At 60.0% G+C, this 18739-nt stretch overlaps 2 protein-coding genes across 7 annotated transcripts in view; one reads left to right on the top strand and one right to left on the bottom strand.

The window, feature by feature from the left end:
- LOC103189797 (serine/threonine kinase 11 interacting protein) overlaps nt 1–12696 on the bottom strand; it is a 25475-nt gene extending 12779 nt beyond the window's left edge. For 2 of the 6 annotated variants that reach the window (XR_006085212.1, XM_042336395.1), the window contains exons 1-15: nt 10344–10476; nt 8815–8881; nt 6243–6445; nt 5890–5964; nt 5648–5743; nt 5191–5298; nt 4913–4984; nt 4573–4702; nt 3889–3992; nt 3454–3543; nt 2938–2979; nt 2541–2684; nt 1962–2043; nt 1121–1498; nt 593–774 (exon numbers count right to left, since the gene is read on the bottom strand). Coding sequence is in view for 5 of the 6 variants with exons in the window: in XM_042336395.1 (XP_042192329.1) it covers nt 593–774; nt 1121–1498; nt 1962–2043; nt 2541–2684; nt 2938–2979; nt 3454–3543; nt 3889–3992; nt 4573–4702; nt 4913–4984; nt 5191–5298; nt 5648–5743; nt 5890–5964; nt 6243–6445; nt 8815–8881; nt 10344–10424 (1854 nt within the window). In the remaining variant the exon portion in view is untranslated. The other 4 variants (XM_042336398.1, XM_042336397.1, XM_042336399.1 and 1 more) reach the window with 4 other exon arrangements.
- slc4a3 (solute carrier family 4 member 3) overlaps nt 12643–18739 on the top strand; it is an 18978-nt gene continuing 12881 nt past the window's right edge. The window contains exons 1-5 of the mRNA XM_042336170.1: nt 12643–12789; nt 16094–16217; nt 16558–16823; nt 17264–17376; nt 17671–17912. Coding sequence (XP_042192104.1) covers nt 12643–12789; nt 16094–16217; nt 16558–16823; nt 17264–17376; nt 17671–17912 — 892 coding nt within the window. The remainder of the gene's footprint in view (nt 12790–16093; nt 16218–16557; nt 16824–17263; nt 17377–17670; nt 17913–18739) is intronic.

Genomic DNA, 18739 nt, shown 5'->3' with positions numbered 1-18739 from the left:
CCCTGCTGGAGGGATACAGCCTGCTTACCTAATTCTGGAGAGTATTAGGTGCAGGTTGGCAAGAGCCAAGGCTTGGGGTGAGCCCAGAGTGTGAATTGGGGTAACCGCTGGAGTCTAACCACTACCACCAACACATTACATTTACACAGTGCCTTTCACGTCGGGAGGATGTCCCAAGACGCTGTGTAAATGTAATGTGTTACTATTAATGTAAATCAGTCAGGGATTTGGACCTGGGATGGGGATTGGGATCAGGAGGGGTGGAGGGCAAGGAGGGTAGAGGTAGGAGGTTGACTAAAGGTACGGTCAAGGGGGAGGGTCTTGAGACGGGACTCGAAGGAGCCGAGGGAGGGGCGAGGCAAAGAGACTGTGGGATAGGGTTAGAGAGGCTGAAGGTCCAACTGCTGAACTTGCCATTGTCTCTGGTTAGTGCATGTTGCCAGGTACCTGGCAGGGCTGGGGCGGGGCTGGGATACCTGGCAGGGCTGGGGCGGGGCTGGGATACCTGGCAGGGCTGGGGCGGGGCTGGGATACCTGGCAGGGCTGGGGCGGGGCTGGGATACCTGGCAGGGCTGGGGCGGGGCTGGGATACCTGGCAGAGCTGGTGTGAAGCTCTGACCGCGGTCAGGCTGCTGAGCTCCAGCCTCTCCAGCACGTCCGCTGTCATCAGCTCCACCTCCAGCAGCTCCTCTTCAGTCACCCTGAGAAACAGCCACGGCCCCTCACTCTCCCCCTCCTCCAGCGCCCGGCTCACGATAAAGGGCTGGCACACATCTGCGAGAGAGAGAGAGAGAGAGAGAGAGTGCAAGGGTTAGCATCACTCCACACACCCCCTCACCAGCCAAGCTCTCCCCCGATACACATACCCTCCTCCAATAAAGGGCTGGCACATGTCGTGAGAGAGAGCAGAGGTCAGCTTCACTGAGCAACCCCACGCCCACCACTAGCCTCACTCCACACACCCCCACTCTCCCCCCTCCCACACCACTCTCGTCCGCAATACCCTTCCTTGCTTGCCAGCCTCATTCAGCACCATCCCTGCCACACACACACACAGCCCTCTGGTACCCCCCACATACACACCAGCCTCACCCCTTGCCCCTCACTCTGTGGCTGGTACCTCTGATGGTCTCCTCCTCCTGTGCCTGCTGGTTGTCGCTGGGCAAGTGGTCGTGGCTGGTCGAGGGCGAGGCTGAGGTGGGCAGGTAACTGGTGCTGGTGTCTGCCTCCTCCCTTGGCTCCATCACTGTGTCTGTGGGGGAGGTGAGTGTGTCCTCCCCAAGCCCCCCTTCGCTCTCGCAGCCCACTTCCAAGCTGGCGCTGCCCAGAAAGATGCTGGTGGAGCTCTCACCCCCTTCCTCGCGGGCGGACCCGCCTGTCAACTCTGATCCCTCCTCGGGGGCCTTCAGGTGGTGCTGGTACCTCAGCCAGTCGTCCCCCACCTGCCCACGCAGCGCATCCAGACGCTCAATCTCCTCCTGGTGTGGGAGCACGAGGCCTGTGGACAGCACAGTCAGTACGTCTCGTACCCCAACACCCCCCCACAGCACAGTCAGTACCCCTCGTACCCCAACACCCCCCCAGACAACCCTTGCTGCAATACCCAACACACACACATGCGCACACACTCGCACTCACACGCTCACCCACACACACAAAAACGCACTCACACGCCCACTCACGCACGCTCACCCGCACTCACATACGCGCATACGTTCATACACACACGCACGTGCACATTCAACACACGCGTGCGCTCAAACGCACCTGCATTCACACACACCCACGCGCACTCACACGCGCACTCACACACACACATTCACACACTTACACACACGCACACTCATGCTCACGTACGCAAACACACGGCTAGCGCACATGCTCACATACACACACTGACATACACACACAAGCACTCACACGCGCGCACATGCACTCACATGGACGCAGTAAACACTCACTTGAGGAGATAGGCTGATGTCTCAGTTCCACCTCACTGTCACTCGGGTCAGAGATGCTTGCACTCCGCACTTTGATCTTACTCTGTGTGCGTGTGTGTGTGTGTGTGTGTGTGTGTGCGCGCGTGTGAGTCCACGTATGTAAGTAATTGTGATATGTGCAAGTGTGTCCATGTGTGTATATGTGCAAGCATGCAAATAAGGGTGTTCATGTGTACAAAGGTGCGTATGCGTGAGCATGCGAGGAAGTGTGTGTAAGTGTGAGAGTGCAAGGAAGTGTGTGTACGTGTGAGCGTGCGAGGAAGTGTGTGTAAGTGTGAGAGTGCGAGGAAGTGTGAGCAGAGAGAAACAAAGACAATTCAGCTGGACGGGAGACAAACAATGGATCCCAATGTCTCCTCACAGCTGAAGCTTCACACTGTACAGACATGGACTAGAACACAGAGCATCAGCACAGAGAGGAACAGAGACGAGCATCGAGGCCAGTACCAGAGGGTCCATCCTACCATCCACCCCAGCCCCCGGCCCCCCTCACCCGAGCCCCACCAGCCCCGGCCCCCAACCCCCGACACAATCAGGTACCTTTTTGCGGCTGAGCTTCCCGCTGCTGATGTCCGGAGACCAACGTCCATCCGAAGGTGGAGCTTCCAGAACATTCTTGAGTGAGGAGCCACAGGAGGAGTGATGGAGGGTCTGTCCAATCAGCTGGCCCGACCTGGGCAGATACTGACATACGCCAATCAAACACAGGTCAGCAGGCGGCCCGTCACCCCCACACACAGCCTCCCCCCACCCACGCACGCTCCCCCCCACTCCCTCCCCCCACGCCCCCTCCCCCTCCCCACGCCCCCTCCCCCTCCCAACGCCCCCTCCCCCCCCTACGCCCCCTCCCCCCCTACGCCCCACACCCCCTCCCCCCCACGCCCACACACACCCCCTCCCCCCCTCAACCCTCCCTCCCCCACACACCCCCACTCACCGTTAGCTCCACTAGGGTCAGGGGCTCAGTGTCCAACACCAGCTGTCAAGAGACAGGGAGACAGTGAAGCACCCACACAAAGGGAGAGACACCCACACACAGTGAGAGACACCCACACACAGGGAGAGACAGTAAGACACCCACACACAGTGCAACACTGTTGGAGGTGCTGACCTGCAGTTCAGACATAAGGCCAAAGGTCCAGTCTGCCTGTTTAGGTGGACATTAAAGATCTTGTGGTGTTATTCGAAAAGAGAAGGGCGTTTCTCTTTCTGATATCCTGGCCGCCAATCCCCCAGATAAAATCAGTTGCTCATTTGACAGCTGTTTGTGCTCAAGTTGGCTGCTGCGATCACCCACAAAACAGTCACAGTAAATCCTGCGAAGCGCTTGAGTAAAAGGCTCTGTATTAAGCGTAAAGATTATTTTCCTCAATTATGCAAAATCTTAAATTTAAAGATGAAAGTCTCACACCATGTTCCCTCCCCGCCCCCTGCCCCCGCCCTGGATACTCACCCGCATGAAGGCAGCTTTGGGGGAGAGGTGGTGGACGGTGCTGGGCCTGTGGTCTCGCTGGTAAAACACCGGGTTCCCAGCAAGATACAGCTGCAAGAGATCAGAGGTCAGCAATGAGCGACAGAGGCAGAAGGTGTGTATAGTATTGTCAGCCTGGACACTGCAGTGACAGGGCGAGGAGCGAGGCTGGGAGGAGCGGGGTGGGGGGGAGCGCGAGGGGGAGGAGAGCTCTGTGCATGTGAATGCCTGGTCGCTGCCCTCGGTGTCAGATTTGCTGGAAGTTTCCTCGCTAACACTCTGCAGTGAGACACTGAGTGCCAGGCCTGCCCACTGGAGGCTGCTGAGGCTGCCAGCAGCGAGTACCGCAGCTCACAGCCCACCACAGTCACCTCCCCCNAGCCCGCACACACACTAACCGTGACCTGGCACACTCACCTCCTTCAGCCTGTGTAGCTGGGAGAGTGGGGCCAGCTGAGCGTGCTCTGAGATCAGGTTATAGGCCAGGTCCAGGTGCTGCAGGTGACCCAAGTGCTCCACACCTAGAATGTAAGAATCCTTAGTTGATATAGCGCCTTACCACATCGTCAAGACATCTCAAAGCGCTTCTCAGAATATACTGTAAAGTGTGGTGACTGTATATTTTGTGGGCGAAAGGCAGCAGCCAATTGCGCACAGCAGCGTCCCACACACAGCCGTGGGCTGAGTGGCGAAGTTTATTTTTGAAAGGATAATTACCCCCTGGAAAGTGATCAACCAATCAACTAACAACCTAGTTCCTACTTACTGCTTGGTAAACTGAGGTGTGTGGAGTAAGAAAACTTGCCTAAGGTTTCATCCCACCTGGGAATCGAACCTGAGTTCTCTCGCTTACAAGGCGAGTGCTCTAACCACTACCCTACAGGACTCCACTAGATGACACACATAGTGTCAAGCTGGGCACCATAAGGGCAGTTTGGTGAGGATTGTGAAAGACTATAAGGCCACAGACTGGCCAGAGGGTGGGCAGATAGGTGGTAGATGCAGTTTAGGGCTGAAGTACTGCAGCTCAGGGGAAGGGAATAGCTAACTGTGGAGCAGAGGAAGCTTGGCCGGCCGTGCCCAGGCAAGCAGGTCACTCACCGTTGATGTTGTCCAACTGGTTGTTGCGCAGCAGCAGGGTGACGAGCTGAACCCGGGCCGAGGAACTGAAGCCCGGAACTTTCTGAAGCAAATTATAGCTCAGATTCACGTACTCTAGCTCAGACAGTGGCTGGGGAGGGAGAGAGAGAGACAAAGCAGTCAGTGAGGATGAGCTCTCAGTCCCACAATCTCAAGTCTCTTTTCGTGGTCTTCACGTCTCAATGACCCCCCCCAAGATTCACAGGGCACAAGAGTGTTGGCCCCCCCCCCGGGACATGACACGTGTGACAGACCTCCTCACTCCCCACCTTCCCGGCTCCCCCTCAAACTCCAGCCTCACCTTCAGATGCTCCTCACAGTCCTGCAAGTGATTGTGGCTTAGGTCCAGGGTCCTCAATACACTGAGCAATGCCTGGAGATCAGAGAGGGGCAGAGTGACAGCACAGTGAGCACCAGCCACAACGGCCCCTGCCTCCCCTCACCAGCCCCCGCACAGAAACCCACCCCCGGCTCCCAAACCCGTACCGAGATAATCAAACTGAGATGACAAGCAGGATACCTCTTGTACCCCTAGCCCCCCACCCACCACCCCTCAGGCAACCCTGTTTCCCCACTCACCAGAGAGCTGTCGAGGCCAGCGATGTGGTTGTGGCTGAAGTTGAGGGTGTGGAGGTCGAGCCAGGGCAGCGCGGAGCTCAGGTCCCCCCCGCACACTGAGATAATCTCCTGCTTCAGGGAGAGGCCACAGCCTCAGCTCGGAGCAGAGTAACACCCTCCCCCCCCACCAACTGGCAGAGACTGCACTCCCACACATACACAAGCACAGTGTGACTGTACACACACAACCTCCCACCCCCAGTGTGAGCCCATGCACCAGTTTACTTGTGCACACACACAGAGACATACACACAGACACTAGCAGAGGCACACATACACAGGGAAACACATACACACAGATGTAAACACCCACACACAGCGAAACACACACGCACACACAAACACGCACACAGACGCAAACATTCAGGGAGGCACACACACACACAGACACATGCACGCACACACACGCCGGGCTCACCTCGATGGTGTTGATGCAGTTGGTGCAGACGAGGATCTCGAGCTGTGTGTAAACCCCTCGCAGCCCCTCCAGACAGTGCGGGGGGATCCTCTTCAGCTAGACACAAAGATAGAGGGGGTGTGGAGGGTAAGGTACCACCTTATACTGTAGCACTCACACCCTCCTGCATCCACCCTCCTCCTAGCAACACCCTCATGCCCTCCCACCCACCCACCCCTGCACACACACACACACACACTGACCTGTAAGTACTTTAGGGATTTGAAGGCGAAGATGTGGACAGGTGTCTGCAGTGTGGGGCCGGGTGGATGGACCAACTGAGAGAGACAGGACACAAGGGGGTGAGACCCCAGCCTCACTTGCTTCCTCCACTCACTGTACACTGTGTGTTACACTCCCCGGTGAGAATAACACACAGTATTCTGCACACACCGCCTCCCCGGCCCTCACTGACCACGTTCCTCCACCCCGCGACATGCGCCCCTTCCCCCACAGCCCCCCTCCCCACCCCAGCCCCTCCTTTTACTGCCCGGCCCCCCTTCCCCGGCCAGCGAGACGTTGTCGGGGTGGGGGGGAGGGAAGAGCAGAGACAGACCTTGAGGGAGACGGTTTTCTGGAGGATGTCGAACAGGAACTGGAGCTGGAGCACAGCGGCGGTGTCCGCGGGGTGTGAAGCCAGAGCCACGAAGCCGCGCTGGTCCTGACGGGCCAACAGGTGGCGCTCAAACAACTGCTGGAGCAACTGCAGCCCCAGCGTCAGCAGCGAGAGTGTGCTGACACCCCCCAGGACCCCGTCACCTGTACACACACACACAGCGTTACACAGCCCCCCGTCACCTGTACACACACACACAGCGTTACACACCCCCCCAGCACCCCGTCACCTGTACACACACAGCGTTACACACCCCCCAGCACCCCGTCACCTGTACACACACAGCGTTACACAGCCCCCAGCACCCCGTCACCTGTACACACACAGCGTTACACAGCCCCCCCAGCACCCCGTCACCTGCACACACACACACAGCGTTACACACCCCCCAGCACCCCGTCACCTGTACACACACAGCGTTACACAGCCCCCAGCACCCCGTCACCTGTACACACACAGCGTTACACACCCCCCCAGCACCCCGTCACCTGCACACACACACACAGCGTTACACAGCCCCCGTCACCCCGTCACCTGCACACACACAGCGTTACACACCCCCCGTCACCTGTACACACACAGCGTTACACAGCCCCCCGTCACCTGCACACACACAGCGTTACACACCCCCCAGCACCTGTACACACACAGCGTTACACACCCCCCGTCACCTGTACACACACAGCGTTACACAGCCCCCCGTCACCTGCACACACACACACAGCGTTACACACCCCCCCGTCACCTGTACACACACAGCGTTACACACCCCCCAGCACCCCGTCACCTGCACACACACAGCGTTACACAGCCCCCCGTCACCTGCACACACACAGCGTTACACACCCCCCGTCACCTGTACACACACAGCGTTACACAGCCCCCCGTCACCTGCACACACACACAGCGTTACACACCCCCAGCACCCCGTCACCTGCACACACACAGCGTTACACAGCCCCCCGTCACCTGCACACACACAGCGTTACACAGCCCCCCGTCACCTGTACACACACACAGCGTTACACACCCCCCAGCACCCCGTCACCTGCACACACACAGCGTTACACACCCCCCCGTCACCTGTACCCACACAGCGTTACACAGCCCCCCCAGCACCCCGACACACAGCGTTACACACACCCCCCAGCACCCCGTCACCTGCACACACACAGCGTTACACAGCCCCCCCAGCACCCCGTCACCTGCACACACACAGCGTTACACACCCCCCAGCACCCCGTCACCTGTACACACACACACAGCGTTACACACCCCCCAGCACCCCGTCACCTGTACACACACAGCGTTACACAGCCCCCGTCACCTGTACACACACAGCGTTACACCCCCCCCCCCCGTCACCTGTACACACACACACAGCGTTACACACCCCCCAGCACCCCGTCACCTGCACACACACAGCGTTACACACCCCCCAGCACCCCGTCACCTGCACACACACAGCGTTACACACCCCCCGTCACCTGCACACACACAGCGTTACACCCCCCCCAGCACCCCGTCACCTGTACACACACAGCGTTACACACCCCCCCGTCACCTGTACACACACAGCGTTACACACCCCCCAGCACCCCGACACACAGCGTTACACAGCCCCCCCAGCACCCCGTCACCTGCACACACAGCGTTACACACCCCCCCGTCACCTGTACACACACAGCATTACACAGCACCCCGTCACCTGTACACACACAGCGTTACACAGCCCCCCCAGCACCCCATCACCTGTACACAAACACACAGCGTTACACACCCCCCAGCACCCCGTCACCTGTACACACACAGCGTTACACAGCCCCCCGTCACCTGTACACACACAGCGTTACACAGCCCCCCAGCACCCCGACACACAGCGTCACACAGCCCCCCCAGCACCCCGTCACCTGTACACACACACACAGCGTTACACACCCCCCCATCACCTGTACACACACAGCGTTACACACACCCCCAGCACCTGTACACACAGTGTTACACACACAGCCCCCCGTCACCTGTACACACACACACAGCCCCCCGTCACCTGTACACACACACGGAGGCAGAGGTGTAATTGAAGTGGACCCTCAATAATGCGTTCCAGGACTTTGACCAGTAAGGGCAGGTTGGAGATGGGACGGTAGTGTGAGAGATTAGAGGGGTCGAGGGCGGGGTCTTTGAGGAGTGGGATGATACCAATGGTTTTCAGGGGGAGTGGAACAGAGCCTGAGAGACCGAGTCGGCCAGCAGGGAGGAGAGGAGGGGGAGTTAAGTGACCAGCAGCTGGGTGGGGAGGGGGTTGAGGAAGCAGGTGGTGAACTTCATCTGGGTGATTGTGGTTGAGAGGGAAGGAGAAATGTGTATGTCTGTAACGCACAGCGTTACTATAATGAAGAGGGCTGACACCTGGACTGTGTGTGAGCGCAGAGGCCCCAGAGACCACTTGGGGGAGGTGGTGGGGATTAATGTCCACTGCTGGTGACATGGCGAGCACTCAGTCTCTCACCTTGATCCCGCAGTAATCTGGCCAAACTCCTCACAAATGCTTCCTCCCCACCGCGGGACGCCATCTTCTGTAATACAAGAGACAGACAACGTCACCAACACGTAACCCCTCCCCCCCATCAACAGTCACCCACCATGACCCCGCACTGCCAGCCATACCCCCTCACAGTCCTCCCCTGACGGTCAGTCACCCCCCATCACTGCACTGCCAGCCATACCACCCCCGCACTGCCAGCCATAGCTCCCACCACCCACATAGTCAACCCCATCGCTGCACTGCCAGTTTCGGCATGGTGGGGAGCAGCCGAGATGCCAGCCCAGCCTGCAGGAGAACAGCAGTCCTTCAGTGCAGGAGGCCACCGCGACCAGTGTTGCTCTTTGCTCCTATAATGAAGTCGTCGATCCCCATCGCCTGCTCTTGCCCCGTCCCCTCTCACCGTTTCCTACACACAACGCTCCTCTTGTTCCCTTTAAACGGCCACAAAGTACACAGTCACAACACTTTACAGTGAATCCTGTGAAGTGCTTTGAGGCATCTGGAAGACGTGACAAGGGGGTTATCAAAGGCAAAGATTATTATTATATGGCCGCAATCGATTCAGCAACAACAGTCTGACAAACAGCCACCGACCGACCCCACCCTCACCACAGCCACACACTGCTCTCCCACCCCCTCAGCAGCCACACACTGCCCCCTCCATCAGCACAGCCACACATTGCCCCCCACCCACTCAGCACAACCTCACACCACCCCCCTTCGCAGAGCCACACTTACTGCCCCAAGCTGCCGGCTGCCGGCGGGCACTGCCCCGAGGAGCAGGCCCTGGGAGGGGTACCTTTCCCCACTCCGGGTCTCCTCCAACCACGCCACGGTCAGGGGCTGCTCACATAACAGTCCGCAGTACTTCCTCAGGCGTTCCATCAGCCCAGAGGAAGCGCGTGGTGCATCTGTGCTCTGCTCTGGTGTCTCTGTGCTGTGTGGGGACCAGGTGCTGCGCTGACACTCAGAGCGCAGCTCCTGTTCTCAGTCACACCTTATCAGCTGTTAACAGCAGCATTGTGTGTGGTGGGCATCGTATGATTGTAATATAATCAGCTCTATCTATAATAGTGACACACAGGCACGACCTTCACCCCTTCTCATTGAGCGGGGGGAGGGGGGAGAAACACACACCTAATGTCCTCCACAGCCCTGACCATCACCCACTCACACCCCAGCCACAGCCCTGACCATCACCCACTCACACCCCAGCCACAGCCCTGACCATCACCCACTCACACCCCAGCCACAGCCCTGACCATCACCCACTCACACCCCAGCCACAGCCCTGACCATCACCCACTCACACCCCAGCCACAGCCCTGACCATCACCCACTCACACCCCAGCCACAGCCCTGACCATAACAATAATCCTTGAATCCAGTCAGGTCCTGGATTACCGAGGCCATCACAGAAGGCTCGATTCTGACCTTCCGCTGCCAAGCACATCACCTCGGAGCCAGTTCTGCCCCAAGGAGACCGTGCTTACCTTTCCCCCACCCCTCCCCAGAAGAATACAATGTACACTACAGGTACACATCCAATCACCGAGGGTCAGAGACACAGCCATTACTGTGCAGACCTGCCTCAGCACTGGACCGCCTTCCACTAAAGAATCAGAGCCCCCCCCCCCCACATGCTGCTTGTGTAAAGGTCTCGCACTTCCCCTTTCCCCGGCAGCAATGGCGCAGGTTGGAAATGAGAGAGAAACACTCAGCTTCCTCTCATGTCAGCCTATTCTTCCACCTTCCCCCCCCCCCCATTAACCCCCAACACAAGCTGCGACGTCGCAGAAACAGGAGACTGTATAAAACAGCAAAAGAGCGTTCAGTTCTGAGCTGCTCTCTGGGAGTGGGACATTTGTCAGATACAGTGGTTTGCTTTGTGAGAGTGACAGGGAGGCAGACAGACAGAGACAACAGCTGTATCTCCCCCCCCCCCCCACCCCCCCCCCCATCTTACCTAATGTTTCTGAACTGTACCGAGCGCCCCAGCACACAGAGCAAACCTCCGGTGCCCGCGAGGTCAGGTTGCACACAAGAACCAGCAAACCTGCAGTATGAGCCGTTAGTGACACTGTAATAAGCCGCTGCACAGGGAGTCCGGTGGGGAACAGGCGAACCTCTCAGCCGGACCACACACCTGAACCGTGGCTCTCGGTGCAACACCGAGACTCGGGGCTCAATCACAGGTCTATGTTGAGTTAAACCGCTCTCAGTCAGGGCAGAAAATACGCCTGTAATTGGCCTCCACTCCTCAGGGCTTCAGTGCCTTCCTTCAGGCAGAAACTTCCACTTTTACACACCTTGTGTCAAACCAGCGCTCTCTCCCTCTCTCCCCCAGCGCTCTCTCTCTCCCCCAGCGCTCCCTCTCTCCCCCAGCGCTCTCTCCTCTCCCCCAGCGCTCTCTCCCTCTCTCCCCCAGCGCTCTCTCCCTCTCTCCCCCAGCGCTCTCTCCCTCTCCCCCCAGCGCTCTCTCCCTCTCCCCCCAGCGCTCTCTCCCTCTCCCCCCAGCGCTCTCTCCCTCTCTCCCCCAGCGCTCTCTCCCTCTCTCCCCAGCGCTCTCTCCCTCTCTCCCCCAGCGCTCTCTCCCTCTCTCCCCCAGCGCTCTCTCCCTCTCTCCCCCAGCGCTCTCTCCCTCTCTCCCCCAGCGCTCTCTCCCTCTCTCCCCCAGCGCTCTCTCCCTCTCTCCCCCAGCGCTCTCTCTCTCCCCCAGCGCTCTCTCCCTCTCTCCCCCAGCGCTCTCTCCCTCTCTCCCCCAGCGCTCTCTCCCTCTCCCCCCAGCGCTCTCTCTCCCCCAGCGCTCTCTCTCTCCCCCAGCGCTCTCTCTCTCTCTCCCCCAGCGCTCTCTCTCTCTCTCCCCCAGCGCTCTCTCTCTCTCTCCCCCAGCGCTCTCTCTCTCCCCCAGCGCTCTCTCTCTCCCCCAGCGCTCTCTCTCTCTCTCCCCAGTGCGCTCCCTCTCTCTCCCCCAGCGCTCTCTCTCTCCCCAGCGCTCTCTCTCTCCCCAGCGCTCTCTCTCTTCCCCAGCGCTCTCTCCCCCAGCGCTCTCTCTCTCTCCCCAGTGCTCTCTCTCCCTCTCTCCCCCAGCGCTCTCTCCCTCTCCCCCAGCGCTCTCTCTCTTCCCCAGCGCTCCCTCTCCCTCTCTCTCTCCCCCAGCGCTCCCTCTCTCTCCTCCAGCGCTCCCTCTCTCTCCCCCAGCGCTCCCTCTCTCTCCCCCAGCGCTCCCTCTCTCCCCCAGCGCTCCCTCTCTCCCCCAGCGCTCCCTCTCTCCCCCCAGCGCTCTCTCTCTCCCAGTGCGCTCTCTCCCCCCACAGCGCTCTCTCTCTCCCTCCTCTCAGCGCTCTCTCCCCCCGAGCGCTGCGCTGGACTGTCAGCTCAGAGACCCCACGGTGAGGGTGTGTGGGGGGGGGAGGGGGGCTTGAACCCACAAATCCTGCCCCGAGGGCAGAGCTGGAGCAGGAGCAGGGCGGGGGGGGGGGGGGCTGTCAGGGGAGGGGAGGGGGGGGAGGGGAGGGTCGGGGGGGGGGGGGGGGGGGCTCTGGTCGTTGTTGCCCCCACACAACAATGGCGCCGCCGCTCCCCCACACTGCACCGCACGGGAAAGCGCCCCCAGCGGCACCGGAGCCCCAACTCCACAGCCCCCCCTCACTCCTCCCCTCCCTCACTCCCTCCCCCTTCGCTCACTCCCTCACTCCCTCTCCCCCCCCTCACTCCCACTCACCCACTCAGGGTTGGGATCGCTGTCCCCGAGTCACGGCCTCTTCCCGGCTCCAAAGGTATATACCTCACATGATCCACCCGGAGCCGCACACAGCGGCCTCCAGTCACAGCGCCTCCAGCGGCCTCCAGTCACAGCGCCTCCAGCGGCCTCCAGTCACAGCGCCTCCAGCGGCCAAGACTGTCACCCCAGCCTGGACCACACTGCCTGGACCACTGGTACTAACCCATCTCTAACCGAGTTACCAGATTGACCGACAGTCACCAGACTAACTCACTGACTTACCTAATTCATGCACTGACTCTCACTGAGTTACCATAACATCAACAACAACCACCACATCACAGCCCTTGCCCGTCGGGAGGGGCGTCCCAAGGCGCTGGACAGAGTACAGCGTAGGAGAAAAGGAACAGGAGGAGGTTACGCAGCCCCTCGAGCCTGTTCCGCCGTTCTATAAGATCGCGGATGATCGGGACCTGAACCCCAATTTCCCGCCTTTTACCCCATATCTCACAGCGCTTCACCGGATACACTGGTAAAGTGGCGATTGTGGCGTCCAGTTTGCACACAGCAAAGAGCCACAACCAGCGGTGAAGCCATGGACCGATGTTATCCGCGGGGACCGTCCACCCCAACACACAGACACAGACTCAGTTTAACATCTCAACCAAAGGACTGCACCTCCGACCCCAAAGTGCAGCTCTCCCCGGCCCCGCGACGGAGTGTCGGGTCTGACCACCGGTGCTGGGGTTGGAACCCACAAGGTTCTGATCCTGAGATGAGAGTGTGAGCCGGTGAGCCGCAGACCGGCACCATCACTGGGGGTTGTGTGTCGGGGACTGGTGCCTCACTCCGCGTGTGGCCGTCATGCGTGTGTAACCTGACAGAGCCCCCTGAGAGAAGGGGGAGGTCAGTCATTGTTCCCCACTCCTCACAGTGCCCAGAGCTCCTCACTGGGGGGGGGGGGGGGGGTGGGGCCAGGAGTTTGTCTGCCCCCTATGATCGAATCTTTGGCTGCTTCCCCTGACTTTTCAGTGAGGGTGTCTGGACAGTGTCTGGGGGGTGGGGGGGGGGAGGGTTCTGAGCCCTGGGCTTAGATGACAGAGGTGTTGTGGAGCGCATCGCGATTGGGCTGTGTATATGGGTCAGTTTGACAGCAGATGATGGCTTCACAATCAGAGCAGTGACACATACACAGTGCAGACCCCCACCCCCAGCCCTGCCAGCGTGGTCTAACCTCCCCCCCCCCCCACCCCCTGTGTGGGGGCTCCCAGGCTGTGGGGGTAGTCCCCGGACTGTGTGATGCTCTGAGCTCTCAGCCCCGGTGTGACTGACTGTCTGAGTGACGGGGAGTGCGGGGACCGCTTTCCAGCGCCTCTGCGCCGGTTTCCTCGGAATGAATTCCCGAGCGCCGACTGTCAGCCACGTGATGGGATGTGGCATTCCCGCATCATGGCGCTGAATACCCGCTCCTGACTCCCAGCCCCGCGCCCGCATCCCGCCCGCCCCCGAGCATCGACCCCAGACCCCAGCGCCGGCCCCGCGGCTCAGCACAGGTAAGGCGCTGGCGGCGGCCCATCCTGGGCGGGGAGGGGGGGGGGGGGGGAGGGGTGGGGGGGATGGAGGGGGAGACAGAGAGGGGGGGGATGGAGGGGGAGACAGACAGAGAGGGGGGGATGGAGGGGGAGACAACAGAGGGGAGGGATGGAGGGGGAGACAGAGAGGGGAGGTGGGGGGGGAGACAGAGAGGGGGGGTGGAGGGGGACACAGAGGGGGAGGTGGAGGGGGAGACAGAGAGGGGGAGGATGGAGGGGGAGACAGAGAGGGAGGGGGGGGGGATGGAGGGGGACACAGAGGGGGAGGCGATCCTCCCAGAAACACGGCCCAAACCCAACACAGAGAAGCGACCGCCACCACATCACCTGAGCCGCTGTGCTCGCGGGGGGTGATGTTGGGGTTGTTCCGGAGGATATGGGAGGGGGGGGGGGGAGTTTCTGGGCGGAGGTTGGGGGGGGGGAGTTTCTGGGCGGAGGTTGGGGGGTGAGGTGGGGAAGGGGGAAGTTGGGGGGTGAGGTGGGGTGGGGAGGGGGGAGGTTGGGGGTGAGGGGGGATGAAAGGGGGACGGGGGAGGTTGGGGAATGAGGGGGGGAGGTTGGGGGATGAGGGGGGGAAGTTGGGGGATGAGGGGGGGAGGTTGGGGGATGAGGGGGGGAGGTTGGGGGGAGGTTGGGGTGTGAGGTGGGGAGGTTGGGGGTGAGGGGGGGGGAGGTTGGGGGGGAGGGGGGAGGTTGGGGTGTGAGGTGGGGAGGTTGGGGGATGAGGTGGGGCGGGGGGGGAGGTTGGGGGATGAGGGGGGTGGTTGGGGGGGGAGGTTGGGGGGTGAGGGGGGTGTTTGGGGGGGGAGGGGGGAGGTTGGGGGGGAGGGGGAGGTTGGGGTGTGAGGTTCTCGCTGGGGTTGTTTTCCTCGAGGTCCACATCTCTGCCAATTTGATGTCAGCGATCAAAATGACCCCCAGTGCCACCCCACTCCCCCCCCCCCCCCCCGCCATCCACATCACTCGCCCCACATCCCGTAATCCCCCACCTCAAAGAGAGAGAACCCCCCCCTCCCCCACACTCCTCCCCCAATTAGTCCCTCAGGCTATGTCTGTCACATACTGTGATGATGAGTTTGTTGCTCATCATAGTAACACTGGGATCAGCCTCACTGTCCCCTCTGTCTCTAACACTGGGATCAGCCTCACTGTCTCCTCTGTCTCTAACACTGGGATCAGCCTCCATCCTCTACACTGTGCGTCCGTCCACACTCCCAGGTCAGGGTTAGAGACACAGCAAAGCTCCTCTATACCTGTGCGTCCACACTCCCAGGGATGGAGATATAAATAAAGCTCCCCCTCTCTCTCTCACTGTCTCTCTCTCTTTCTTTCTCTGACACTCTCTCTCTGAAGGTGATGTCACGACTAAGGTTCTGTGTGAACACCACGGTGAGGGAGAAGGGCTGAACGTGCTCAGCGTTGGGTCCTGGCAGAGGGAATGATGGCGACCTGTGCAAACACGGAACCTCAAGATGTTTCTGTGTGTTTACATCTGGTGAGTACCCATTGCGCCCCCGACCCCCCCCCGCCCACCCCACACTCCTCCGCACAGAGCGGGGACGGTGGCTGAGATCAGTGACTCAGCACACAGCAAGGTTGGAGCTGACATTAATCTGCTGTGTGTGTATGTGTGTGACTCAGGAACCACAGGCTGTGTTGTTCGGCTCAGGTTAATTTTCTTTACCCTCACCAGAGCTCTCTGTCACACTCACCCACAGCCATCATATTGTCACCTTTCTTACTCTGCTCACCCTGGCCAGCCCACCCCGCTCACCATCCCCCCCCCGCATTTACACGCCCTCCCACCCGCTCGCACCCCCGCCCCGCTCGCACACACGCTTGCTCACACACACGCTTGCTCACACCCATGCTCGCTGGCTGTTCACACACACACACTGTTGCCCATTAACATGTTGGCTGTTGGCAGGGGGCGGAGGGCACGGAGGGGGAGGAGCTGGACAAAGCGCTGGCGATTGAGCGGCTTGGAGACCTGGTCACTGAGCAGCCAGCGAGAGAACCTCACAGGACCTACAACGAGAAGGACTTTGAGTGTAAGTGTCCCAGCAATGCCATCACCGCAATCTGACACACAGAGACCCATCACCAACACATACCGTGATCAGCCAGATGTCTAACACACATTAAAACCCAACACCATGATTAAGAGTATCCAAATCAAGGGGAGAATTCCATGCATCCCACCTGCACCTGGAAAACCCAGAGATCGAGTGTTGGAATGTAATTTGCGCACTCTCTCTCCCTGGAGGTCCACATCCTTTTACTTGTCCAGCTAGGACCACCCTCCCCGTTAGGACTTTGGGTGGCAGGGTTACCAGGAGCTTGTAGGGTTATGATGCTGTCTCACTCACTGTTTGGCTGTTGTGTTTGCAGTTCACCGTCACTCCTCCCACCACATCCACCACCCGCTCTCCACACGCCTCCCCCCCTCCGTCCGCGTTAAGAGGAAGCTCCCGCGGCCCGAGAAGAACAAGAGAAGGAAGAGGAAGAAAAAGAAGACCTCGGTGCCTCCCTCCGAGGTGACCCCCACCATTCAGGAGGAGGATGAGGAGGATGAAGGGGAGGAAGAGGAAGGCTCAGAGATCGAGACCCAAAACAAGGAGACATCAACTGACCAAGAATTCACCAGCCCCCCCCAGGTGAGAAGTTGCAGCATGGCAGAGTAAGTGGGGGGATGGTGGGTGGGCAGCAGAAGGTCATGAGGCTGAGATACATGAGAGAGAGAAGAGAGCAGGGGATGGGGTTAGAGTAGAGAGCTCCAGTGGGTGAGTGAGCCCCAGCACAGACACGATGGGGGGAGAGAGAGAGAGAGAGCAGGGAATAGGGTTAGAGTAGAGAGCTCCAATGGGGAAACGAGCCCCAGCACAGACACGATGGGGAGAGAGAGAGAGAGAGAGCGAGAGGAGGGAATGGGGTTAGAGTAGAGAGCTCCAGTGGGGGAGCGAGCCCCAGCACAGACACGGTGGGGAGAGAGAGAGAGAGAGGAGGGAATGGGGTTAGAGTAGAGAGCTCCAGTGGGGGAGCGAGCCCCAGCACAAATACGATGATGAACTGATCCCTGGTTTCTGTGTGTTCCCAGTTCCTGGCTGGCTATGGAGAGCTGTTTCCGGAGTGCGGGCTGGACGGGAGCTTCACTCTGCTGCCAACATCACGTTCCTTGGAGAGGGAGGGCCCCGATATATCAGCCAGTCAGTGCGTGTCTGCCACTGGGCTGGGGTGGGGTGGGCACGCGGTTGGAGGCGCGGAGAGTTGGGAAGTGACGAGGTGGGGATCCGGGAGGAATGTTGATCGTGGTGGGGGAGAGATTGGGGTGCGTGAGCGGCTGTTGGTGACTCTCTGTGGCTGCAGTTACAGGACTGTGTGTGTGGAGGAGGTGGAGAGCCAGTTGGGTGCTTGGGTGATGGGGAAAGGGGAGTACATGGGAGGGGGTGACGGGGAGGAGGTGTCGGTATCTCTCACTCTCTCTCTCTCTCTCTCTGGCCACAGGGGCAGTGCTGTGTGTTTAGAGGATGTGGAGAGCCAGTGTATGCTGGGCTGGGGTGTGCGGGGAGCTCAGTGCCGGGGGCCGGGTGCCAGGGGGCCGGGGGGCCGAGGGACCAGCTATAACCTGCGGGATCGCACGTGTATCGGCAGCATGACAGCCCTGGAGGCCACGGCCTATCAGCACGTCCCCACCGACGAGGCCGAGGCACAGCTGCTGGCCGGAGCCGACTTGGACTACATGAAAAGTAAGTGTGTCACACACTCACCAGGTGTGTCACACTCTCACGCTCACACTAACTGATTGTGTTGCATGCTCAAAGCTTGGTGTGTCACACACATACGATTGGTTGTCAGAGGCCCCCATGCAATCAGAGGTTGTTATAATAATAAACCTGGCGTTTTATACAGCGCCTGATCACGTCATCGAGACGTTTCAAAGCGTTTCGCAGAATACACTGTAAAGTGTAGTAACTGTGTGCTTTGTGGGCAAAATGTTGTCCTGAAGGACGTCAGCTGAGTTTGTGGGTGCGTGGGGATGTCAGTGTGTGTGTGTGTGTGGGGAGGGGGGGGGGCTGGGGAGGAATGTCAAAGTGTGTGTTGTGTGTGGGGGATGTGGGGATTTCAGTGGGTGTGGGAGGGGGGGGCATAGAGGCCAGAAACCATACGAGGTGGGGGTGCGGTGGGAGGGGGGGGGCGATGAAAGGGTTAAGTGTCCCAGCTTCGGCTGTCACAGCCCCTGACTGGATGGAGGCAGGATATGGATTGGAGCCGCCCGCGTCATGGAAAGTGCTGGGGGGAGCCCAGGGCCGTGTGCGCCCTGTCACAGCGCCCCCCCTCCCCCCACCACCCACCGCCCCCACCCGCCCTGATCAGGCTGTGGTTCTCACTCGTTCCCTTGCCACCTCTGGACTGCCATCTCGCAGGCTGGGTGTGAGCCGGGTCTGGCTTGAGAATGGGTGTGAGCAGGTAGTCAGGGGTGGTGTGAGCAGGTAGTCAGGGCTGGTGTGAGCAGGTAGTCAGGGCTGGTGTGAACGGGAGTCAGGCGGGTGGTGGGGGGAGCCGGGCCAGCCAC

Source organism: Callorhinchus milii, unplaced genomic scaffold, assembly GCF_018977255.1.
Source record: "Callorhinchus milii isolate IMCB2004 unplaced genomic scaffold, IMCB_Cmil_1.0 Scaffold6, whole genome shotgun sequence".
Classification (NCBI taxonomy): Eukaryota; Metazoa; Chordata; class Chondrichthyes; order Chimaeriformes; family Callorhinchidae; genus Callorhinchus; species Callorhinchus milii.
This window is presented reverse-complemented; position numbering and strand designations above follow the sequence as displayed.